A 27,073-nucleotide genomic window follows, 5' to 3' on the forward strand; every position below is an offset into this window, starting at 1 on the left:
CTACTTTACTCAAAATAAAGGCCATATGTTGTTTACCATATTTCAGTCTGATCCCAAACAGCATCTCCAAACTCTACAATAAATACTTGCTGAATTAAAGGCAATGCCTAAACACACAGGAATTCTGTAAAAAGGCCTCTGTAATTAGTTCAACAGTATCATTCATGTGCCAGGTATTAATCTAAGCACTGAAGATTGTGCAATAAACCAAACAAACACAGAGCTTATGTTCTAATCATCCAAACAGCTGCTACAAAATCTGTTATAAAATAGTAACAAAAGATACGAATGTTTTTATTTAAACCATTTATTTTCCCAAATTACCACATTTTAGGTTGCCTAATTTCCCAGCCCACGATAAATCAAAAACAGCAATTATTTAAGTGTGTGTAGGTTACTTACGGCAAATATACTGAAAGTTGTAACAGTGACAGCAAAAATTCTTACAAGCAATGTGATGACATAAAATTAAAAAGCAAAAACAGAGAATGCAGCAAGCAGATGCATTTACTGGAGGGACAAGCAACTCTGCATACTTTAATCATTAAGGCACTTATGAGCTCAATGAATGACCCAGGTTTGTATCAGAATATACAACTTGTTCTTTTCCCATCACACCAGATCAACTTTACAGTCTAAGTACCTTGTTTAAGAAGTCTAGGAGACAAACCATAAGAGACTCTTAATCACAGAAAACAAACTGAGGGTTGCTGTAAGGTGGGGGAGGCGAGAGAGGTGCAGGGGTGGAGGGATGGGGTAACTGGGTGATTGACACTGGGGAGGGTATGTGTTGTATTGAGCAGTGGGTATTATATAAGATTGATGACTCAAAGACCTGTACCCCTGAAATAAATAACACATTATATGTTAATTTAAAAAAAAAAAAGGGCTAGGGCGCCCGGGTGGCTCAGTCGGTTGAGCGCCTGCCTTCAGCTCAGGTCGTAATCCCAGGGTCCTAGGATCGAGTCCCACATCAAGCTCCCTACATGGGGAAGAGCCTGCTTCTTCCTCTCCCACTCCTCCTGCTCATATTCCCTCTCTCACTGTATCTCTCTCTGTCAAATAAATAAGCAAAATCTTAAAAAAGAAAAAAAAGCTAGGACATGTGAAATATGACAACTGCCATTCAAACGGACTAAAAAAGTATAACATAACGTTAATCGAGTTACAGAAGGAAATACACATGACCTATAAGTTTATATGAAAAACCTTTCAAGACATTTGTCAAGGACAAATGACAATGTTACTATGCTTCACTTCATAATACATTATAGGAGCTTAATTATTTTTATGGGTTCTTTCTTAAAAATCCAGCTCTACTAGCATTTTTATCCAGCTGATTATGTATTCTGCATTTTCAAACTTTAGTTTTAAAGGCACAGTCCTTGGTTTGCTTGTTTGTTAACCTAACATAAAACTATCCCTGAAAAGAGCAGAACTGCACTGGCTAAAGAAAGGGAAGTAACAAGGAATCCCACTAACCTGTTCTACCTCTCCTTTCCTGCCATGGAGTATCTGGAGATGTCTAGAGAAAACCCTTCTCCCACCAACAAACAGGCTAAAAATTACTGAGCTTTTTAGTATCAGAAGTCATTAACATTAATACAAAAAGAATGACAAAATTAGAAACTCGTCTTTTTATAGCTACCAGTGTGAATAGCCAATTCAACAAGGTTACCAATGGCTGCTAAAACCGCTGAATCAAAGGTTCTAAGAAACAGGACAGACCCACTGTCTGTCACAAAGTATCATCCCATAGACTTCTTACTAATCACAAAGGGAATGCGGTTCCTTTGCAAGAGATATGGTGGCCACCAGCATAACCAAGTGATCACACTTAGCTGATAGCACCACCATTATATCTCCTGCTGCAGTAGGAGATGCCATCACCTATCAAATATTCTTGCTAAAAATATTCAACCTGAATCTGATACTGGGAAAAAACTAGATGAATACAAATCTACAGAGAAAGTAACCTGGACTCTTCAAAAAAGTCAAGGTCATAAAAACCAGAAAAAGGCAGGGGAATTATTCTAGATTAATAAAGAGACAGCCACCACATGCAATGCGTGTATTTACTGAATCCTCAATCAGAAAGTAAAACAGCCATAAAAGAGGTTTTTAGAAAACTATCTAAACATTAACTATGTATATTAGATGATATTAAATATTATTATTTTAGGAGTGACACTGGTATTATGATTATACAGATGATGACCTTATTCTTATGAGAGAGAAGCTGAAAGATCCAGTATCCTGATGTCGACAGCTCCAAGTGGTTCAGTAAGAAAGAAAAAAGTCTATATACATATGTGCTTGTGTGTATATATTAGAAAAAGTGTTTAGAGAAAGCAAATATGGCAAAATATAAAAAACAGTGAACCTACTTAAAGGGTATGTAGGGTTTTTCTTTAATATTCTTTCAACTCAAAATGTCTGAATATTTTCAAAACAACAAAATTGAGGGGTGCCTGGGTGGCTTAGTCTGTTAAGCATCTGCCTGCAGCTCAGGTCATGATCCCAGGGTCCTGGGATGGAGCCCTGCATCAGGCTCCCTGCTCAGTGGAGAGCCTACCTCCCCCTCTGCCCCCCCCCATCTCTGTTCATGCGCACACATGCACATGCTTGCTCTCTCTTACTCTTCCTCTATTGCAAATAAATAAAAATAATCTTTTTTAAAAAATAACAAAATTGAGAGGGGAAAAGGTCACTAACACCCCTGAGCACAAAGAGGAAGACAGCAGTATTACACTGACTGAAGTTACCTTGAAATTAAATACTCAAAACAATCACACGTACAACTTTGTAACTCCAACCCACCATTTTCAAACAGTGCTTTCTTCTTTGAAACACAGATTTTGCCAAATTTGTGGGTATTTTTTGGAAAGATGATATAAAAGACTGCCTACATTCAAGTCAACTAGTTGGTAGGAAGAATAACACAGAAATGATTATTTTAGGCCGCTGGTATATTGGAAAATAAGAATATCTAAATCTTTCCTTATAAAGGTCACAAAAACAGGAGAAATCAGGTAAATAATATAATAAGGTAATCATCTTACCTCCTAAAGCCTAGACTTAGACTGCCTCTCAAAGAAGAGAATGACAAAGGCTGTGTATTTGATTCCACTGCAAAAGAAAGTGATCATAATTAAAACCCAGACCAAAACCCCCCAAATTATTACTTCTTTGGAAACACATAACCTTTTAATTTTCATTTTGGAAATTTTACTTTTAAAATGGAAATGTTCTTATACAAAATTAATTTGATAACAGTTATATATATATCTGCAATATAAGCTACTCTTTAAAAACATTTTTACTTCATTTTCATGAATATATACAACTACTGAATTTATAAATATTCTTTGGTATAAAGGGTAATATCTAATCATCTACCGGCACACTGAGAGTCGGTCTGGTACACATACCAAACTGTATGTTATTAGACAACGTGGCACTATGAAGGAAGAGACTAACTACCCTATAGGACTTCGGTCCTTTAAAGGAGAAAAGTTCTTTTCCCAAAGCAGCAGTGGGTCTTACTGAACCATTCATACTTTGTCATTCCACCGTCCACTATGATCAATGACTTCACTCATGTAGGAATGACAACCCAGAGTCATAATAAGTCTTTACCTCTGTTGTGTAACTGATTTAGTCACCTTTCACTTTTCTAAGTATCTGCCTGCTGTACTATTCATTTTGTCATTTAACAATCTCTATATTGTATGTTTCAAAGCTGACACTGTAAGCCTGATTTGCCTTACCACATAGGCCTGATTCATGTAACCCTTACCATAACTAGCAAGAGCAAAAATCAAAGTAGGCATCTCCTGATTTTATTTTTCCCTGTCATTGTATTAAAATGGTGCCATGTTAAAGTAACCGATTTAATCTCTTCACATGTCATATGACTATTAAACGATCCAAGATGCATAGAATTACAGAGGAGGTCATAGTACACATAAAATTCTGAAAACAGATTATAGTTTAGAAAAGATTAAAATACCTGGGTAACGTAAAACAATAACAACAAAACAACAACAAAAAACAGCTCAAGGAAAACATCACAGAGGATTTTAAGAGTATTTGTTCATCTCTCCTAAATATGAATAAAAATTTAACTCACACACATAAGGAGAGCAGTTTTAGATCAAGTGTTATATCCCTGAACAGAGAGGACAAGTTCTCAGCGGTTTTATGCAGCACTTGAAAATCTAAAAATCATTTTTTTAATGTTCAGCATTCACTCACTCAAGGAACTTTAAAGTAGACATGACTACGTGTCTTTCAGCAACCTCTACTCTGCTTAATCAAATTAATTTTCCATGCCTACAAACCCAAGTGGGAAAATGTTTCCTACTACCGCACAAACTGGATCAAGATAAGCCAGTACTCTTTTCTACCACCTGAAATTCCTTGTGAGGTAGGAACCAAAAGGGCCTACCTAGGAGCTGCCTCACAGTGAATATCAACAATTACAGAACTGTTCTTCAAAGACCTGTAACTCAAAGCAGGAGGGGACGGCACTGACATGAGTAGTCTGAAGTACTCTTTAGAGTTCCTGGAATTTTTCTTTCTCAAATTTAAAACATTATAATCTCTTAAAAAGTTATTTTTATACTATTCAAATTAGGATTTTTCAGAATACTGTCAAATTTTTAATCATTAAAAAGGTGACCAGAAACATCTCAGCAAGATGAAGGCTGCTGACAAAAAGCATCTAGTTTCCTTAGCAACAAACAATGCTGAAAAATCAAGGCTGACAACGAAGTGCAAAGGATGGTATGATAAAGGGAAAAGGCAGCTCTCGTGTATGCACCTTGTGCACCCGGATTCCTCTGCTAATGCCTCTGTTTTCATCCTGTCAGTAAGGCAAATCTATATATTATTCTGAGTGGAAGGCAAAATCAATACCCTCAGACAGCAGCTGGCATTAAAACCCAACCTTTAACTCAAATAACTGTAACCTCTAACAGTCACCATTTTTCAGATTGAACACTTCGCCCTTCCCTTACAATATTAAGATGAAACATTTTAAATACCAATAATAGGGTTTTTGCAATGCTTCCACCTATACAATTTGAGTACACATTAATCTGAGCTTAACTTCTAACATTTCAGGAGTTTGGAAACTGATGTTTGTGTGTTTTGTTTTTAAATGACATCTTTTTCACAAGATTAGAAAAATAGTCAAGTAATGTTATAGATGTATTCAAAAATGAAGACTTTAAGAAATGTCTTATTTAGTAAACTGTAGTAGGGGTGGAACAATAAGGTTAAAATTAGAAGACCTTGGTTCTCACTCAATCACTAACCTTGACCAAATCCTTTAACCTCTCTCTGCCCGTCTTCATCAGTGTAGCTAATTTTATTGACACGTGATGAGGACTATAAAGCACCACAGCATTTGTAAGTGTTTAGTAAATATCTGCTATGTTTTGGTTAATGAGGACTAGAATATGGGCTTCATGTAACAGTGGCTATAATAGGAATTAGTTTAGAAAACACTTTCAGAAACAATAGCTCAAATGTTTTCTTTTTTCCACAAGGACTCCCACAAGGTAGATAAGTAACTATCCCCATTTCATGAAACTGAAACAGAAAGACCCGTTCCAGGTCCCATAATCAGTGGCTAAACTGACTTTTAGTTAGGTCTTTTTAACTTTAAAATTATTTCCAAATTATCCACAAGTTCAACTCATCAACAGTCTTATCAGTCTAACTTAAGCAAAATATATAAAAACCACATAAAGTTACCTTGACCTTCCCTGAGGTAGGTGTCGAGAGCATGAACTACCCTGCATGCCCTTAGTAGTAACTGAAATCAATACCTGTCAAGTTTACTGCTGTTTCATACTTACAAAATGATAAAATAAAGGCCAAGTTCCCATTAATTGCTTCACTTCTCAATTCAGCTTGTGAAAATACATTACTTTCATGTAGACATCCATTTTCCTAGGGATAAAGCATATTTCAGTGATAATACACCTCAGCTACAAATATCCTGATATGCCAAATTACGCGCTTTCCCATTTCTTTGTATCACCACATTCTTTGATAATCTGTCCTTTTTAAAAAAACCTAATTTTCTAGAACAATATGTAAACTGAATAACAGAACTTTAGCAAAAACTGTAAGATGGAGTTCCAACATTCCAAGTTAAATGCTTATCTTCAAATTCAGATAATATGCTACCCTTAGAATGCCTTCCCTCTAGGAAGTTAACTATTGAAGGCCCTAGAACAAATCTCTCATTCACAACAAACAGTGCACTGATCTAAAGTGATACTTCAGGACATACAGTGAGGTAAAGATCAATTTTAATTTTATTTAACTCCAAATGGTTAATCACATGTCCCAACATCATCACTTCTTTAATAACTTAAGTTTCTGAGCCAAAATTCAGTTCTAACACATTTACTGAAGCTGTATAATAGCACAATATTTAAAACCACCCAATCAATAGTAAGCAATAACTAAAAATAAATTATGGTATATCCATACAATAAAACAGCATGCAACCATAAAAAATAATTGGTGGAATTACATACTGTAATAGAAAGTGCCGAGTGAAAAAAAGCAGGTTTTGGGGAAAGAAGAATATGTGGGAAAATTACTCTTTTAAATATAATTTTTAACAGTAAAATATGTATAGCACAGGCTCAAAATACTCTAAGTACTTAGGGAAGAGAAGTAAAAGACACTCAAGACATATACTCTGCCTTTAAGAGGATTGTAATTATGTAATTATTTCAATGAAAGAAAAGAACACTCCAAAAATATTAGAAAAATCTAGGCATTATGTGAATAGCCACCTAGGAAACAGATCTTTTGAACAAAGCAGTTTTTATTAAAAGTGTTTGGTGCTCTGCCACATTGCTCCTAATTGTATAGCATTTTGTTTTCCAAGTGGAAAGTACAACCCTTGCTGATCCAATACATGCTCCAAGTCAGTTTCTTCCTGTGACCCTTCATAAATGCCTTGCCTATTCTGATGGGAACAGGAAATGCTGGGTAGGAAAATAATGCCTTGGAGTCAAACAAAAGAGTGTTTTAAAAAAAAATGAGTAGTACATATACTAAGAGTATATTATGAAAATTCATACACAAGTGAAAAGTAAAGACCAAAAAATGAAAACTGCAGTTACACTGCAGAGTGGGATTAAGGAACATCTATTGTTTTATTTACATTTTCCCCCGGTTATTGGCCTATCGTCTTTCAACACACAAGAAATGCTGCTTTACCTTTTAAAGTTTTTTAAGTTTAACCACTATAGACTTCACACTAACCAGTATTTTTACAAAACTTTAGAAAATTCTATATAGACAATGACCATTTTTTAGTAAGCTTAACGACTTTTTTTGGTTACCACTAATGAAAGAGGAAAGCACTCTCTTAAATTATGAAATTAAAACCACACCTGCTTATACTTACCTGCAGAACAGCACGAGCTGACCTCACACTATCAAAGGATGGAAACACATAATTTATATAGGTCTCTTGATCAGGACTTACTCCCATTTCACGCATTGCTTTGAGAACTTCAATTACACCTATAAGATTAAATTTAGAAGCACACAGATGAAGCACTTGGAATTAACAAAAGATCAGAAAGTTTAGTTCATTTACTTTCTGAATCACAACATAAGAAAAACTACTCATTTTGTTTGTCTAAAAAAGAAAGCAAAAAAGCAACATAAGTGGGAAATACGATAAATGAAATTAATTCCTCCTTTCTTCATCTATTAAGTAACAAGTGCTAAGGAAATATTCTAGAAATGACAGCCATAAGAAAGTCTAAAATAATTAAGCAAAATGCCTCATGCTCTGTATCCCAAATGAACAGAGGCCATAAAACATCACTGTTATTACAGAGCAGTGATAGATTTTCTGACCTAAGAAAACTGGACCCAATAAATGCTGCAGAGGGCAGGATGAGCAGGGACTCAAATAAATAAAATCTTAAAAACAAAAAAACCCAAAGCTTCCCCCTGGAAGTCCCTATTTTTACCCTATCATAGTCCCCACAGAAAAACTGTATTTCTATAAACTTGTTACATAATGAGCTCTAGCACAAATACTTGATTGTAAAATTCCCGCTGCACACAGAAATACAGAGGCAAGTGTGACTACGTTATGAATATCTGAACATTTTTAAAGATAAAATTCAGATTATTATTCAGGGTAAACAGTTTATTATATTTAAAATCACCTAATGGGTCTTCAAAACCTTAGATGTTTAAATATATTTCTTAAGATATTAATACAGGAAAAAAAAAACCCTCAAAAGACAAAGCACATGTTTAGTGATAAATTTAGGAGAATATGCATATAAAGTTAGTCCAACAAGCCTAAGAATACTTGAAAGCAAAATTTAGTAAAAGTATTCTTCTAACAATTCACTAAAAATTACTAGTAATAACATAGGTAACTACTGTAAAAAATGGCAAATCAGACTGCACTCTTCTTCATATGCAAAGATTACTAAGTACTTGAGAGGAGGGCATATATGGTAGTTGTTTTTCAATGACCTGTAATAGACTTGTGTTTAATCTAATATCCTCGAAGTCCTTCCTCACCAATAATGACTGCTTTCATGACCACAGTATAAAGTAAGTAGCTATGTTTCTGGTAAGACTCTCCGGTGAAATACCCAAAACATAAATAAATAAATAAAATTTTAAAAATTTTAAAAAAAAAAAAAAAGCTCAAAGTTTAATGAGACCTAGCTTTCAACCCTGTTCTAGCACTTAATGGCAATGCAAATGTGAACAAGTAATGTCACCTTTCTGAGCCGCAATTTCTTAGCTTACACATCTGAAACAGCAATATGGCAGAAATGTGCCGTCTAGATACTTTATCAAACAACATTTGGCTTGGGGCGCCTGTGTGGCTCAGTCATTAAGCGTCCGCCTTTGACTCAGGTCATGATCCCGGGGTGCCAGGATGGAGCCCAGCATCACGTTCTCTGCTTGGAGGGAACCCGGCTTCTCCCTCTCCCACTGCCCTTGTTTGTGTTCCCTCTCTTGCTCTCTCTATCAAATAAATAAATAAAATCTTAAACACACACACACACACACACACACACTACTTGGCTTAATCCTTCCTAACTGCCACTACTGTTAGATTAAGCATTTCAAACCTGTGTTGTATAGGGGTCAACTGTATTAACAAGGCTTTCAAGTCAGTCTACCGGGGTGATATACTTCTCTATGTAATAAAGCAAGCCAGGAAGGTCTTAGGAGTCCAACAATCTTTATTTTAACAAAAGTGTTAAAGTGAGTGCTCCAAGACCAAAGGCATACCTTATATAAGAAACCAAGTCTCATAGCTGCTGGCAGGTGCTTGTAACATCACAAAATATGCAAAAACCTCTGCTTTTTCCTGGAATAAGAACCTGGGATCAAGTCCTTAATATGCCACCAAAAACTGGTTTTTAGCAGCTTCTTGTCCATAATATATGATGACAGTAAACCTCTCTATTTAGCTCTCGGGGTCATCATTTAAAGGAAAAAAAATGTGTGAAACCCTAAAAATACTAAATAAATGTTAATAATAACAATAATGACTTAATATCTTAGCTGTCTTAAAGTACCCTAATAATCTTTTATATTTCCTTAGATGATACAGAGAATAAATGTAGCATAGTAAGGTATATATTTGATTTTCTAATGTTTGATAATAGGCCAACAAATTGATTGTAAATAGAAGAGTCCTATTTCTGTACAAAACACTTCACCCCAATATTTATGCTTCAAATACATTTTATTCTCTTAATTCATCATTTTTCCAATGATGTGTATTAAAGGGAGGAGTGCATTCCGCTCATTTAGATGACCTGTACTGCCAGCATTTTTAACTTGTGTCTTTTTCTAACTGAAGCTAAAGCTGGTTTAGGAAAACCTAGGGTCCACACCTTCTAATCCAGTAAGTTCAGTCACTCCCTCAGGCATTCTGAGGGAGCATACAAGATATTTACTTCAAGAATTGGCTGAGTCATAGGCAGACAGAAACGTTTATCAACAAGGAGAAAAAAACGTGATTGATCTCACATACTTACCTCCTCCTAAAAAATATAATTTGTGTTTCTTTTTAAAGAAAAAAGACTAAAATAATCATATATTAACTTAAATATAAACATGATCCCAAATTTCTGTGTATGTAGAAAACATAAACTAAGACTAAGCCATCTAACAGAAGTATTTCAAAGGCAGTCATGACAAAAGTTTATCAATCTAGAGGAAAGTCTCCATTCAAAAAGTTTTATAAGAACTGAAAAAATTGGGGCACCTGGGTGGCTCAGTGGGTTAAAGCCTCTGCCTTCGGCTCAGGTCATGATCTCAGGGTCCTGGGATTGAGCCCCACATCAGGCTCTCTGCTCCACGGGGAGTCTGCGTCCCCCCCCCCCGCCTTGTCTCTCTGCCTACTTGTGATCTCTCTGTGTCAAATAAATAAATAAAATCTTTAAAAAAAAAAAAAAAAAAGAGAGAGAGAACTGAAAAATTGTGAACTTTTAGGAAAGATAAATGGTTTACCTCAACAATTTTCACCAACTGTAACTATTTACTCCACATGACTTTACACTTGCTCGTAGCCAAAAGGCTGAGAAACGATACTCCACATGACTTCAGGCTCTACCCAGGGCATGCACTCTATTAAATAGAGGCAATTCCTTATTTTGGAGAAGTAGTCTCTATTCAACCCCTTTACTCAACTGGCATTTAAGCTTTCATATTGGTCCTTCCTTCTATATTTTACCCCTTCCAAATATACCCAGAGATGTAAATCCTCAATCATTCTGGGTTATTTCCTCTCATTTGGGCCAATCTGCTAAAATTGTAAGTGGTGACTTTCCCATTTGTGCCCCAGAGAAAAATACTAGTAAGCCATGGGGAAGTCGCTCGGAGAATAGTTCTTAGGGCTTGGTGATGGCTGAACTGTTCGAGAACTCAATATGCTATCATCACAATGTTGCTGAAAACTCTTGGTTCAGTTTGATCTGACCTCTAAATACCTGTCTCTGATTTCCTGAAGGGTTTTATTTAGTCCTTACAAGAAACTCCTCTACAAGCTCCATCATGGCAGCCATTAATTTTCTTCTGTTCTTTCTACCAGTTTACATAGGACTTTTCCCGGATGAAGAAAAAAGCTCATTGCACTAATAAAAACGTGCCCTTCTTACCTTACCCCAAAGAAACCTTATAGAATATGTAGAACCATTTTATTATTACATGAAGGAAAATTGCAGAATACACACTTAACTATATTTCTGGGCCTCCGGCAAAGGAGAAACTCGTTTTCAAAAACTACAACAAAACTGGCACTGTCTTGTACCTTTCTCAGTTTTTATGTTTTTCCAGATAAAACCTTCCCTGATTAAAAAACTTGACAGGACTTTTTAAAATGTCCTTAATGCAAAAACCAGCATCTAACTTACACTAGTTGAGACTTTTTATAAAGTAAATATAGCGTAACACTTAAAATGTTTAATGTGGAGGTGTTCCAGTATTTTAAAAAAGTGTCTAAGAGAACAGAAATCCTCAGTTCTAATCCCAGCACAACTGAGAGCTAAGTGTGGAACCTAAGGTTGGTCATCAAATCTCTCTGCCCCTCTCAGTTGTTTCATTAATATGAAGTGAGCTTTCAACAAGGCACTCTTGAAATCTAAATGATAAGATTCCATGAAAGGATGGATTGAAAATAAAGCCCACTTGTCTATTAGTTCCAGCTACAACTATCGGAAGAAATTACCTGAATTCTTTCATGTTTACTAAGTTGCTAAAAAATGTGGTAACCAGCTGAAGTCTAGATATAGTTGTAAGGTTGAAGAACGCAAATTTTCCTGATGAACAGACAAATATTTCAACAGGGGGTGTTTTCGAAAGTATTTTCTCATCTGTGTAAAAATGGACAATATCAATATGCCCAGAGATTTCCATGGAATGATGTAAACTTTCTCTGGTTCAAAAATACTAGGTTAAAGGTTACTTCGTGGAGCTTTCAGAACTGGAAGATAAGCAAAGAGTTAATCGACTAGCATATTGTTTTGACAAAGATTTTTCTAAAAAGGATTTTGAGACTTTTATAGTCAGAAACAATTAGGGAATACTTGTTTCACTATTTCCTTTAGACCAGGAGACGACTATATATTTAAAATAAAATTGCAATATGAAAGTCTGCTAAAAGCACTTTTTTTGTTGTTTGTGCATTTTGTTTGTCACCCAATGTCATACTAACAACTCTGCATCTCATTCTAAAGCACATTATATTGCGAGATAAAATGAAAAAGACCATTTTTTGTTTCCCCAAGGGGGAAGTACTTCTGTTAAAAGCATCTTTTTATGAGACTACTCTTTCTGAATTACCAATAATGCAAACCAAAGAATTAGATACTGTACTCTAAAATTTAATATTTGTTCAATTCTTATTCATATCCTATAGGCATCCCATGTGTACAAGGGGAAAGTATGCTAAATGCTTAAACGTACTTAAGAACCTGAAAGATTGAACATTTCTGTCCTTCAATCAGCAGGCTGTCAGGTCATGAGCACTCATTTCACAAGAAAAAAGTTTTGCTGTCTTTCCTATTATTGTAAGTCGGCTCAGTTAAGGAGACTGGTCCACAAAGAAAATGGCTTGATTATGCATAACTTTATCTTGAATAAGGCTAGACAAACTAATTTCAAACAGTATATGCAAAATCAACACTAAAGAGTTTTTCGAAAAATTTAAAAATAATGAACTTCTTAAAACTACACCCACAAGTTTGAATATCAAGATCAGAGATAAGTTAGTAGTGAAATTAGGATGAAAGAAATCCACTATGTTTTTAAAAATGCTTATGTGAGGGGCGCCTGAGTGGCTCAGTGGGTTAAGCCTCTGCCTTCAGCTCAGGTCATGATCTCGGGGGCCTGGGATCGAGCCCTCATTGGGCTCTCTGCTCTGTGGGGAGCCTGCTTCCCCCTCTCTCCCCGCCTGCCTCTTTGCCTCCTTGTGATCTCTCTCTCTCTCTCTCTCTCTCTGTTAAATAAATAAATAAAATATTTTTAAAAAATGCTTATGTGATTCCTGACTGTGATTTAAATCAATTCTATTTTCTCAGAAGATCTACTACTCAGAAATAAGTCTGCCTTCCCAAAGACTTCAATTAGATGTGTGCAGAAACCTATTCTGGACCTCTGAACCATTACAAATCTGTGAAAGGCAACACCTAACCTTGAACATCTTTCTCCTTCTGACGTCCCACTAGCAATGGCCAGAAATAATGAGTTCTGACAGGAAAACCTTCTTCCTTCAGAGCCTTCATCAGAGCTTTTGCCAAATCTGCAAGAGATACCATAAAATATTACATAGCTATCTCAGCAAAACTTATTTGTATCAGTTTTAATGATGAGAATATAGTACCAGTTTTATTGGCTAGTAAAGCGCTCTGAAGTGTGAACTGCAAAGGAGATGCGTGCATCTGGGACTCCTTTAACTTCTTGCAGTAGTCTTTCAGCTTCTCTGCAGGCTAGGAAAAAAAGACACCACATCAGCTGGATCCACAAATATCCTACCATTTGACCTTCTGCAAACATTCTGCCACTCCTGGGATGAAAAATTTGAACCTCTCATCCTCTTTCTACCTCATCAACTTACACACAGAAACAAAGTTTTCATAATGCTTATAATTGGTCTAATCTCATAATATGGTCTTACATTTTGTAGACTCTTACTTCACTGCCTATTACACTGTCTACAAAGTAAAAACAGACAGAATACCGTATCCATAGTCACGCAGTGTCGCAAAAAGAAACTGCCAAAATCACTCAGACTGCCTTCCCTTGATACAGGACATGCTAATAAAATTTGGAATGCTGTATCTTCCAATTTCTCGGTGACTAAAAGCAAAATGAGGTTCATTGCATCTGGGAAGAGAACAAAGATATTTTCTGTTACTGAACTGAATAATATTTTTATACTGCAATCACTATGAAAGACAAACTTATAAAGTACAAACACCAAAAGGACTATCTGCCTAAATAATAGTGAAATACTTCCAGGGGCGCCTGGGTGGCTCAGCTAGTTAAATGTCTGCCTTCAGCTCGGGTCATGATCCCAGGGTTCTGGGATCGAGTCCCACATTAGGCTCCCTCCTCAGACGAGAGCCTGCTTCTCCGACTCCCTTTGCCTTCTGCTCCCCTGCTTATGTTCTCTCTTTGTCAAATAAATAAAATCTTAAAAAAAAGGAAAGAAACACTTTCAAATCAAAACATTCTGACGTGCTCATTAACTCAAGCTATTTAGCTTATTACACTGACTTTTAAAAGAGTCCTATGTTCATGTACAATAAATACCCTGATATTAAAGAACTATAATTCAGATTTTTAGAAAAATCATGAAAATAAATTTTTAGTAACTACCTGGAATATATCTTCTTTCGTATGTAATTTTTTCCAAAATTTCTGGGACATGTTGAGAATACCCAGCTTTACTGAAACTAAAAATAATTTGCAATAAATCACGGTCCATAAGGTAAAGATCAGACTTCTCCACCTTCTCCAGAGTCTGTAGGCAGTTCCAGAAATTAGAAGAACAAGTTAGAAACCAGTATTTTTAAATTAAAGCCAAATAAATTAAAATACCAAGATTTTAAAAATCAGGAACATATACCATCTAAAGGTTTAGGACTTCTCTTATAAAGCAGAAAATATTATATTTCGGCAATAACTGCTGAATCAACACCAAGGTACCAAACTATAAAAATTCTCTTTCAATACTAGTGTCTATAAGAAATACCTTTAAAAATAGATAGAAACTATACTTTTCTGCTTCATGCAAAATGAACACAAGTTTACATCAATGATTTTATTTTTTATACAAATGATTTTGATTTTAAGTATTTTTATTTATATGACATAAGTCATACCTGCTTAACATGGTCAATGTCACCCTTTTCAGCGTATGCATTCAATAATGCTAGGTATGTGTCTGGACCAGGCTCAATTCCAGCCTCTTTCATCACTGAGAAAATATTTTCTGCATTCTCTATATCTCTGGAAGTTATTCAAAGAATAGAGGTTAGATTACTACAATACTGCCCAATATAATATTATAATTCAACCTAAAATGTACGACCCTATTCTTAATAAAAATTCTTATGAACCACTGAGATGAGTTAGCAAAGGACATCAGAAAAGGGCAACTACATACTAAAATGCTTATAAGTCTCTGAAATAACAAAAATAAAAAAAACCTCAAAGTCTGACAGGCAACTTTTTCAAAAGAAAAACCAAATTGCATAATAATCACATAGACCTTAAATTAACATGTCCTTTTTAAATCAAGTATGCTATGACTCAAAGTTACTTTTCTAAGAATAACATTTAGGAAATTATCCTTCAAAAATGAAATTGTTTTCCACAGTATCAAGAGAGCTGTATAAGAGAACTGACTTTACAAAGTCAGTTACTTTGGATCTGGCCCAATTTTTAAAGTTGAAATTTTCTAAATCGAAGTTGTATTTAATAAGTCATTTAAAAGTTGCATGTTCTATCTCATACACTCAAAATTTTTGAGGGAGTAGATAAACATGGCTTAAAGATCTTCTAAAATTATTCTAATCTGAACCTTGCTTGAGAATAAAACCTTAGGTTGAACATTACCCGGCTCTTGCATGCCCTGTAACAAGGGCACTGAAAACTGCCTCTGTGACAGGCAGATCCTTAGTTTTCATGAATCCAAGAATTTTGCTGCAATAAAAGAGAAATGAAAATATTTCCTTGGAAATATACATCAAAACCACTTTTTACAAAATAAGTACATAAGATCTCATTCCCTGAAATTATTTCCATTATATCAAATTATACAACTTGAACTACTCTTGGTAAAAATAGCAGGTAAGTTTTTAAAACCTGATTATTTCTTCTATACTACTAATTAACCTTAAAAAGCATAGAGTTTAGGCGATTCATAGACCTGTACGCCTGGGGCTAATAATACTTTATGTTTATAAAAAATTTTTTAAATTATATTTATATTTAAAAAAAGCATAGTTTAATAAAATCCATTTAATTAAAACAGAATTATACATTTCAATTTATCCTTTCTTTCCTAAAACCTCCATCCAAAAGTAGCAGTAATTTTTACACAAAGAACTAAATGTCACAACTGATTTCATATGAATCAACAAGACAGAATGTTGTCAATTTTATAAATGAATACAGTTTAAATGGCTAAGTACATTTCCTTTAGAAGATACCAATTTACGGGACGCCTGGGTGGCTCAGTTGGTTAAGCAGCTGCCTTTGGCTCAGGTCATGATCCCAGCGTCCTGGGATCGAGTCCCACATCGGGCTCCTTGCTCGGCGGGGAGCCTGCTTCTCCCTCTGCCTCTGCCTGCCATTCTGTCTGCCTGTGCTCGCTCTCTCCCCTCTCTCTCTCTGATAAATAAATAAAATCTTAAAAAAAAAAAAAAAGAAGATACCAATTTACGAAGACTAAAGCTAACTCTATACACCTCAGCATCTTTAAACCTCTGCTCTGGTAATCAAATTTTTAATTAAAATAGCAATATTCACTTGTCTTTCTCCTCCTACACAATTTTATATTTTATCAAAGTCATATTGCCAAATTTGCTATATTAAAATACTTCTGAAGTAATTTTCCTAAGAAGAAACTTTAATTAAAAAAAAAAAAGAAAAGGAGTGAATACAGCGAATATATTCTAGGCTTACAAGATTTACAAATGCGTTCACTTAAACATATTTATAGAGCTCCATACCTGGCACCTTCAATATCTCCCACATTACAATATGCAGCAATCAACCTCTGATATGTTACCTGTCAATGAAATGGGCCAGTTAATATTTTTTAAATACTATTTCTTTCCTGGGATTAAAAAAAAAAAAAAATGCCGTAACCAATGAACATTTAAAATAGCAACTACTTACTCGATTTGGTTGAATGTTTGCTTCCTCCATTTTTGCCAAGAAGTCAGTTGGTGAAAATTTATATTCATTTTGAAGATAGACTTTAAGTAAAGCATTGTAGTGACTTACATCATACACAGTACCTACAAATAAAATTTAAATCAAAATTTTAGAAAAGTACCTAAAATCAAACCCTTTATCACAACTAAAATATACATAAATTTAACAAACACAAAGGATAAAATGATCACGTCAGCATTTCACTCCATACTTAGACCCATCTATACAGAAACCCTATCAGAACAGAGCAAGCTAAGCATTTAAGACAGTAACTAACTGAATTACTATACAGTTACAAGTAACTGCTTATTCAGATGTTAAGAGGTCTCTTACCTATGAAGCACAGTATTCCCTTCCTGTTGGAAAATGTTGACAATACCTCTGTGTTTAAAGTGACAAAGATTTTTCAACAGAAAGCAGTTCTTGCCACAGTACAGACACACCAAGATGGACTAGGTCTTGTAGTTGTTTTACACAGGTAGGGTGGTACTATCAACTTTGCTTATTTACTCAAAGTGTTTCTTTGAAGGCTCCACTTCCAGTTGCTGAACACCATTACTGGTCTGCTATTGTTAATTTACCCCTATTCCAAAACCCTTTGTTTTCTTTCCGGGTCCGTCTTGCCTAAGGCCCCATCAATCAAGTTTACCATTCAGCCTTCCTCAACCCGCTGATGATATTATGTCATCATGATGACATATGTTTTACTAAGTTTGTATGAATTAAATTTCATGTCTTTACTTAACTGCCAGTAGCACTACAGGCCTGTGGTAAGTATCTGGTGTTAGTTTGAGATTCTAGACAGCAGAGATCTATTCTATTAAATTAATGTTTATCTTACTAGACATGTAGAGTGCTTACTATGTTCCAGGAACAGTGCTAAGTGCTCTGCATCTAGATCCAGTCCCAGTTCCTCCTCACAACAGTTTTGAGACAGTTTCTCTCATCCCCAATCTTATTGATGAGGAAAACTGACTCTTCAACTTGCCCAAGGCAACATGGCTTTGAAAGTGACGACAGACTTGAATGCAGGTGGTCTGCCCTGAGTGCCAAACTGTTAACCATTATAATGGGTTATACAGGAGGGGAACCAATTGCAACTCAACATCTGCGATGCGATTATACAACATGGTTACCATAAAGTGTCTGGAAACTTCTAAAACATCATCAATTCAAGTTGAACTCTAATAATGGTTGGCTATAGCTCTAAAGGTGAAGGAAGGTACATATATTTCACAAATATTTCTCCCAGTTCCACATGTGTTTTTAAGTTACATGACTTATTGACATGTGGAAATTTCTTTTTATGAAATCAATTCTTTATCTTCAACTTTTCTGCTGCTCTTTTACTGAGAAAACTCTTCCCCATTCTGAAGTCCAATATTCATCTTTTCTTTTAAAAACTTTTAAAAAACAAACTTGTCATCAAGATTAATTCTAGATGAATTCAGAACTGAGGTGAGTCTGTGTTTACTCTGTAGACTTTTCCATAGATGTATAACATGTTTGTTGAAGGATATTCCTAGACATTTTACATATTTGTGACTAGGTATGTCACATGATATAAATTTATGCATTCTGCTTTCTAACTAGGAAAAGTTATAGATTATTGAACATTTAATATTTCCTATTACTTTATTATAAATTGATTTTCTGGGATTTTGCAGATAAATAAGCACATCATCTAAAAAACAGTAATTTCTGGGCACCTGGGTGACTCACTGGGTTAAAGCCTCTGCCTTCAGCTCAGGTCATGATCCCAGGATCCTGGGATTGAGCCCTGCATCAGGCTCTCTGCTCAGCAGGGAGCCTGCTTCCCTTCCTCTCTCTCTGCCTGCCTCTCTGCCTACTTGTGATCTGTCAAATAAATAATAAATAAAATTTTTAAAAAGCAAAACAAAACAAAAAACCAAAAAGTAATTTCAAAAGTAAATAAGTAAAATAAAAAACAGTAATTTCTAGTATTGTTTCCTGTCTTATTTCATTGTGAAATATCAATATCACATGATATTGATATCATGTGATCATGATCAATGATAAATATCATATGATATTGTTGGCTTTAAATTTCAACATGTTAAAGAAGCATCCTTCTATTCTTTGTTAAGACTAAGACTTCTTTTTTTTTTTTTTAATTAAGAGAGCTCCGCGTGATATATGAGCCAATGCAAGGCTCACACTCACAACCGCAGGATCAGGACACTCAACAAATTGAGTCACCCAGGTGCTCCTTTTTGTTAAGATTTTTAAAAATGAGGATTAAACACTGGATCTTTTCTAATGGTCTTTTTAATTATGTTATTTTCCCTGAGGGTTGCTGGGGAGTGGGTTATGGACACTGGGGAGGTTATGGTGAGCTATGGTGAGCATATGGAGTGCTATGTTGAGCAATGTGAATGGTTTAAGACTGATAAGTCACAGACCTATACCCCTGAAGCAAATAATACACAATATGTTAATGAAAAAAAAAGATAAATTATGTTATTTTCTGAACAGATACAATGTTCACAGCTCAAAATTCTAAAGGCATTAAAAGGTAGGGTGCAAAAATTGTATCTAGTATTTACTATCCTTCCAGAAATATTTTAATATTATATGGATATACAGATATAAACACTTTTCTTCAAAATGGTAGTATTCTATATATACTATTCCACACCTTAATTTTTGTTTATATTGTGGAGAACACCCACATTAGTAAAGAAGAACTCCTTCTTTTTTTTTTTTAACAAGTTGCACAGTATTCCATTTCATAATCCCACCATAATTTATTTAACCAATCCTAGCAAGACACCCTAGAGTTGGTTCCAATTTCTTACTATTACAAACAAGCTACAATAAAGGATATCCTTTTGCACATTTGAGTATACCTGTACTGTATTCTAACAAATGGAACTGCCTGGTCAAATGATATGTGCATTCCTAACTTTGACAAACCAACTGCCTTTTTTTTTTTGTTCTTTTTTAACTTACCATAAAGAGTAATAATTGTATGAAAATTATTTCATTTTTTTCATTTGAGTATAGCTGACAGACAATACTACATTAGTAAATTATTTTATTCTTAATGCCCCTAGATGTCACTATAACTTACCAAATAAATATTACCAAGTAGCTCTTCTATAAAATCGAATTAGAACATTTATGTAAAGAAATTATTTACCAAAAGAAAAAAAAACTACATCTTTTACATATACCCATATTTTTCAACAATCATACCCAATTTCTGAAGTTTGTCCCATATCCTATGAGCAAATTCTGTTCTCTCTGAGAGCTGTAGTTCAGGCAAGAGAGAACCACAGCTGCGCAAGAGAAGCAAGGCTTGATTACCACCTGGGCTACCTATGAAAAAAGAGAACAGATAATATTTAATGCAGTAGCAGTACCATACAGATAAATATCAAAACATAAACCAAAATCTGTAAATATTCAAAAATCTCCTGCCTCAGACAGTATTAAAAGTACCCACAAGCTGGGAAAAAACCTTACCCAAATCTACAAGTATCATTTACAATGTTACTAAAAGTTATGTTTTTAAAATTAGTTTGTTTTCTAAGGGAAGCTAAGATTAGCAATCTATGTAATCTGCAAGACTCTATACCATATAAAAATACCCAGAACTGAATTTATAAGCAGTGCTTACTGCAATTCAAAGGCTAAGCTTCTTAGTATCTTAAGAAAATAGTACAATACAGTACAGTTAAAACTCATCAATACCAAATTTAGGTTTACAATCAATTACAAAACAATACAAACTTCCTTCTCCCTTTTTCCATGTATCTAATGTGTCCCTGAAAGCTGACTTTTAAACCAAACAAAACCAAAAATAAACCACTTACTATATGATTCCATTTAATAAAAGTATCCTTAATAAGTAAATCTGCAAGTCCAGAAAGTACGTTAGTTGTCGCCTAAGGCTGGAAGGGATGAGGGGTTAGGGGATAAAGGCTAAGGATTTGGGAGACTTCTTTTTGAGGAGATAGAAATGTCCTAAATGTAACTACGGTAATAGTCATACAACTGAATATATCAAAAAGAGAAAATAATACAATAGCCATTAAGTGCACATAATTAGAACGGATACGTCCTTTGATACCCCTCATCATTAGATTCCACAGCTTCTTAATGTGAATGAAATCCAGATGGGCTTTAGGAAGCTGGTACATGTTGTGTAACTGGATGCAAAATTATGAGTGTGTTTGCATGTGGGCTTGTGGGGGGGAGGGTGGTAAGAAGGTCCACAAGCTTCTACTGGATTATCAGAGTAAGTGGCTCAAACAGATCGTAAAACTAAGTGAAAATGAAAGGGAAATAAGAATTACCAGTCTTTCTGGAAATCCATCATGCATAAGCATCTTAAAGAAAGCGGACATTATACAATGGAAGGTAAGAAAAACAGTAACTGCCAAGACAATTTACCACTGAGAGTGACTCTCTTATAAACTAGGGAAAGGAAAAAGACCCATTTTTAGTTATGATCAAAAAAATAACAAACAAAATTGAAAATATCAAATAATGTGTTCTACAGTGAGCCTGCCCACAAACAGGTATTTATTAAGACATTCAACTTTTTGCACAGAAAATTTTCAAATACCTGAGTTACAGGTACTGTCAAAGACTTTTTGTAGAAGAGTCTTTGGGATGCGGCCAGTTCTTCGGACAGAATTATCCAGTCTCATTAGAGCCCAGTCAAACTGACTGGCAGTCCTTCTATGAGAAGAAGCAGGCTCCTCTTGAAGATAATTCTTTTTCTCAACAGCAATGGCATATCGCCTGGCTTGGTTCAGTAGCCCTCTATAAAATGAAACACAATTGGCAATTAACTAAGACAATTCCTCATATAAGAGAACTTATATTTGTTCTCTTCTTGAGCAAAATTTATACAAAGTTTATTGGTTACCAAATACCTAATTTGGCAGGTAAATATCAAATTAAATACTCCTAAATATCGAATACCTAAATTCTGGTGCAAAAGCAAAAATGCTCAGAATGTAAGAAAGAAGTTTTGCCTTTTGCTTCAAATAAAATCACATGTACACACAAGTATGCAAAGTAAATCCCTTAAATAATTGATTTGGTCTTGAAAACCTTCTGCACGGAATCATTTCAAACTAAGACAATAATATGGTATGCTTTAAGTGTTTGTTTTTTTTTTTAATTTCCCTTAAGCAAAACCAGGTTAATGAAAGAAAATGAGGCAGTTTATGCTACAAAGCTCTTCTCATCTCTACAAATGAGACAAGAGATCTAAAATATATATATAATTCTGATAACTGCTTTCAAATGTTTTCTAGGTATAATCTCATTATGAATTTAATAAAAGACCAATGTCCAGGTTCAAATTATGCAGGGTTTTTTTAAAAGAATCATTCAGGACAAAAGAATTTCCAATCTGTCTAAATAAATTTGAAACATTTTATAGTAACAATGTTTCAGTTCCCAATTCATATCTGCTTTTCATCTGTCAAACTGCTAATTACATACTTTTCTACTTATTTTAACAACTACAATCATAAAAAATAAAACTGGTTATCTAGGGGCAGTGGGTGGCTCAGTCAGTTAAGCATCTGCCTTCAGCTCAGGTCCTGGGACTGAGCCCTACATCAGGCTCCTTGCTCAGTGGGGTGCTCAGTGGGGAGCCTTCTTCTCCCTCTGCCTGAGGCTCCCCCTGCTTGTGCTCTGTGTCAAATAAATAAATTCAATCTTTAAAAGGATTTCTGGTATTAAACATTAATTTTCAGAAAGTAAAAAAAGGGTCTGTCTATTGGGTAACGTCAGACTAGTACATGTGTGTTTATAAAGAGCAAAAACCTTTAAACCATTCAGTATTTTAATACAGAGTTTAACACGTAAGCCAAATGCTTTAAAACAATGAAAGCAGAGGTATTCCACACTATAGAAATACAGGCTGTACCTGATTTACAAATATCAAACTTAAAAATAATCCTTATGTGTGAGGATAACCCTGTCATAAATCTTTGAATCAAATTTACATTTACTCTGTATTCCAACACCACTTTCTAACACAAATTTTCTGGGGTTTTCTTGGGTTTTGTTTTGTTTAAAGACGTTATTTTCGTGAGAGCGAGCATGAGCATACACATGAGCAGGGGGTGGGAAGATGGGTGGGTGGGGTTGCAGAGGGAGAAGCAGGCTTCCAGCTGAGCAGGGAGCCTGATGCAGGCCTTGATGCCAGGACCCTGGGATCATGACCCTGAGCCCAAGGCAGATGCTTAACCAACCACCTGAGCCACCCAGGCACCCTATCACAAAATTTCTAATGTGCAAAGATTTACACATTTATCCCAAAATACCTTAAACTTTCCAAGAGCAGCCAATAAATATAACTAAGTAATATATACAAAGCACATATTAACGAAGTATGATGTAAAAATACTTACTAATCCAGGGATGCCTTTAGGATGATAACCCCATTTTTCTTGTATATGCACATCTTTACCACAAGTACCAAAAAAATATTTACAAAGTAGTGAGTTTAAAAATAAAACTGTTAGGATGCCTGGGTGGCTCAGTCAGTTAAGCTTCAGGCTCCTGCTCAGATCAAGATCCTGGGGTCCTGAGATGGAGACATCCTCCATCCTTAAACCCCTCCCCCCAATCAGGGCTCCCAGCCGGTGGACAATCTGCTTCTACCCTCTCCCTCTGCTCCTCCCCTCCTCCCCCACCCTGCTAGTGCTTTCTCTCTCTCTCAAAAAAAAAAAAAAAAAAAAAAAAAACTTTCCAAAAATAAATAAATAGGGATGGCTAGGTAGCTCAGTAGATTAAGAGGCTGCCTTTGGCTCAGGTCATGATCCCAAGGTCCTGGGATGGAGACCAACGTCTGGGCTCCATGCTCAACGTGAAGCCTGCTTCTCCCTCTGAAGCCTGCTTCTCCCTCTGCCTGCAGCTTCCCCTGCTTGTGTTCTCTTTCTCTCTGACAAATAAATAAATAAAATCTTAAATAAATAAGTAAAACTGTTGGTTTCTTAGCCTGTTATTAACCAGGAAAACCAGTCACAAATTGAATAACTGAGTATGTGATGCTACAATAAAGAAAGCTATACCAAAAGTTTCACCACAAGATTATGTAAATCACAAAGGCAGTAACTTGATGCTAGACCAGAAACTCTACCACCATGATCTGGGACAAATCACAAGCACTCTGGCCTTCAAGGATTCTATCTATGTAAACAAATTGGAAAACAATGGAAAAAATCAGGACACTAAGACAAAGTCTTCTTACTTTTACAAACCTAATGTTCAGTACATTATAGATGGCTAATTGAGTAGTTTGTTAAAATAAGCTGAGTTAATTAAATGTTAACCACCTACAAACTACAGAAATATATACCACTCCTAAATATTTATCCTCTATTTTCAAAGGTTTTCTCTGGCCATGAACCTATATCTACTGGATCAGTTTTTACTGAACTATACCCTTGTTAGGCAAACACAAAATAACATTATTTTAAATCATCCAGAATATATGAGGTTCAGGTGAGTGTGCAATCAATAATATTGTTCTGGGACGCCTGGGTGGCTCAGTTGGTTAAGCAGCTGCCTTCAGCTCAGGTCATGATCCCAGCGCCCTGGGATCGAGTCCCGGGCTCCTTGCTCAGCAGGGAGCCTGCTTCTCCCTCTGCCTCTGCCTGCCATTCTGTCTGCCTGTGCTCGCTCTCTCCCCCTCTCTCTCTCTGATAAATAAATAAAATCTTTTAAAAAAAAAAATATTGTTCAACAACGAAAACTGATTAATATGTAAATTTCAGAACTGCAGGAGTGCCGGGCTGGCTCAGTTGGTGGTAAATGCAACTTGTCATCTCGGGGTTGTGAGTTCAAGCTCCATGTTGGGTGTAGAGATCACTTCAAAATAAAAAATGTTTAAAAAAGAGAAAGAAATTTCAAAGTTGTAGTGAAATATATTTGCCAAGTTTTTTTTTTTAACACAACTCAAATCTTGTAAGCTATGAAAAAGCGCAAAAGTAAAACTTTTGCTAAAATTCAGTTTTCGGGGCACCTGGGTGGCTCAGTGGGTTAAAGCCTCTGCCTTCAGCTCAGGTCATGATCTCAGGGTCCTGGGATGGAGCCCTGCATCCAGCTCTCTGCTCGGCAGGGACCCTGCTTCTCCCCCCCCCCCCCCCCGCCGTACCCCTCCCCCGTCTCTCTGCCTACTTGTGATCTCTGTCTGTCAAATAAATAAATAAAAATCTTTCTAAAATAAAAATAAAATAAAGTACAGTTTTAAAATGTAAGATCTAACAAATACAAAATTTAGACAGAAGCCAGGTTAATAAACCAGAACATTATTCTCAACATTTTAAAGCTAATTTTTCCTCACAAACAGATCTTTAATGAGGCCAAGTCTCCTTCGCACAAGTATACTTGACTTTAATTAGATATGCTGAACTATGAATCCACCATAGAATGAATGACGGTGAAGGGTTACATACTTAACTAAAGGATGCTTCACTCTTCAAAAGGAAGTCTCCAGTGCTTCCCTACATGGCAGTGCTTTCTACATTGATTATTTGGCCCAAAATTTATTTTTAAATTCCACAGAAACACACCCAGTAGGAAATTAGGAACTCCATGCCTGGAACAGTACGTATGTTATGACAGAAGTAAAGAAGAAGTCCAGGGGTGAAAGTACGTCCGTGTAGTGTAGCACCTACCTATCAGACTTGCACAAGCCAAATTCTGATGACCATGTAAGGGAAAATTATTATTATTTTTTTTTTAAGATTTTTATTTATTTATTTGACAGAGAGAGATCACAAGTAGGCAGAGAGGCAGGCAGAGAGAAAGAGAGGGAAGCAGGCTCCCCACTGAGCAGAGAGCCCCATGCGGGACTCTTAATCCCAGGACCCTGAGATCATGACCTGAGCCGAAGGCAGCGGCTTAACCCACTGAGCCACCCAGGCGCCTCATGTAAGGGAAAATTATTAACTTTTCATCAATGTGTCATAAATTGCTCCTTTGCATTTCTTTTTTTTTTTTAAGATTTTATTTATTTATTAGAGAGAGAGCAAGCACAAGCAGGGGGTGCTGCAAGCAGAGGGAGAGGGAGAAGCAGGCTCCCCACAGAGCAGCGAGAGCCTTATTTGGGACGATCCTAGGACCCCGGGATCATGATCTGAGCAGAAGACAGTCGCTTAACCACCTGAGCCACCCAGAGGCCCTCCTTTGCATTTCTGAGTTAAACATCTTAGGTTCCCTCCAGAGACTCTGGCAATCACCACTGTATTCAGATAACCCTTTAACTTTCTCTGGCAAAATCTGGCATTGTTATTCTCAGTGTTGTTGTTGTTGTTTTAGTGCTGGTGGCAATTATTTTAACTCTTCAGTACAAAAAAAATAATGATTTTATGTTTGAATGTCCCTATTTCAAAAAGGCATGCAGTGCAGATTATTTTAAGCAAGCTTCCATGGGACTCCTCTCTTAAGTCTGTACTTTTTTCCAATATTTTACCTTTTCAAGGCATTTTTGGGTTTACAGAAAAACTGTGCAGTGAGTACAGTTCCTGTATATGCTCTTCCCCCTCCACCCAGTTTCCCCTATTTATATCTTGTATTACTGTGGTACATGTGTTATAAATAATAAACCAATCATGATACATTACAGCCCGTAGTTTACAAGAGGGTCCACTCTGTGTATGTACATACCTATGGGTTTTGACAAATGTATGACAAGCATTACAGTAGTCACTGAATTGTTTCACTGCCCTAAAATTGCCCTGTGCTCCACCTATTCTTCCCCTCCCCCATTCTCCTAAACCCCTACAACCACACTTCTCCTTCTCTATAGTTTTGCCTTTTCCATAAATCCCAGGACTCCAGGATCATGACCTGAGCTGAAGGCAGAAGCTTAACCCACTGAGCCACCCACGCACCCCACTCATTCTTTTTTAGCTTCAAATGTGCACCAAACTAATTACACGTGTTCTCAAACTCTCCCTCCCAAGTTAACTCCGTTGCTCTTATGAGTCACTCTAGCATCTAACACTTTGGAGCTCCCAGAATTTAAAAAAAAAAAAAAGGGGAGGGATACAGATATGTGATAGAGTGATAGAGTAGGTATAACCAGTAACTGACATTT

The 27,073-nt window shown here is 35.9% G+C and overlaps 1 protein-coding gene across 1 annotated transcript in view; it reads right to left on the reverse strand.

Moving 5' to 3' along the window:
• Window positions 1-27,073, reverse strand: part of LRPPRC (leucine rich pentatricopeptide repeat containing) — a 103,838-nt gene that overhangs the window by 68,352 nt on the left and 8,413 nt on the right. The window contains exons 2-14 of the mRNA XM_059406219.1: window positions 21,572-21,771; window positions 20,197-20,319; window positions 16,939-17,060; window positions 16,770-16,828; window positions 15,652-15,738; window positions 14,916-15,042; window positions 14,410-14,554; window positions 13,769-13,914; window positions 13,412-13,517; window positions 13,223-13,330; window positions 7,442-7,560; window positions 5,868-5,961; window positions 3,063-3,129 (exon numbers count right to left, since the gene is read on the reverse strand). Coding sequence (XP_059262202.1) covers window positions 3,063-3,129; window positions 5,868-5,961; window positions 7,442-7,560; window positions 13,223-13,330; window positions 13,412-13,517; window positions 13,769-13,914; window positions 14,410-14,554; window positions 14,916-15,042; window positions 15,652-15,738; window positions 16,770-16,828; window positions 16,939-17,060; window positions 20,197-20,319; window positions 21,572-21,771 — 1,503 coding nt within the window. The remainder of the gene's footprint in view (window positions 1-3,062; window positions 3,130-5,867; window positions 5,962-7,441; window positions 7,561-13,222; window positions 13,331-13,411; window positions 13,518-13,768; window positions 13,915-14,409; window positions 14,555-14,915; window positions 15,043-15,651; window positions 15,739-16,769; window positions 16,829-16,938; window positions 17,061-20,196; window positions 20,320-21,571; window positions 21,772-27,073) is intronic.

This window comes from Mustela nigripes, chromosome 7, assembly GCF_022355385.1.
Source record: "Mustela nigripes isolate SB6536 chromosome 7, MUSNIG.SB6536, whole genome shotgun sequence".
NCBI classification, from domain to species: domain Eukaryota; kingdom Metazoa; phylum Chordata; class Mammalia; order Carnivora; family Mustelidae; genus Mustela; species Mustela nigripes.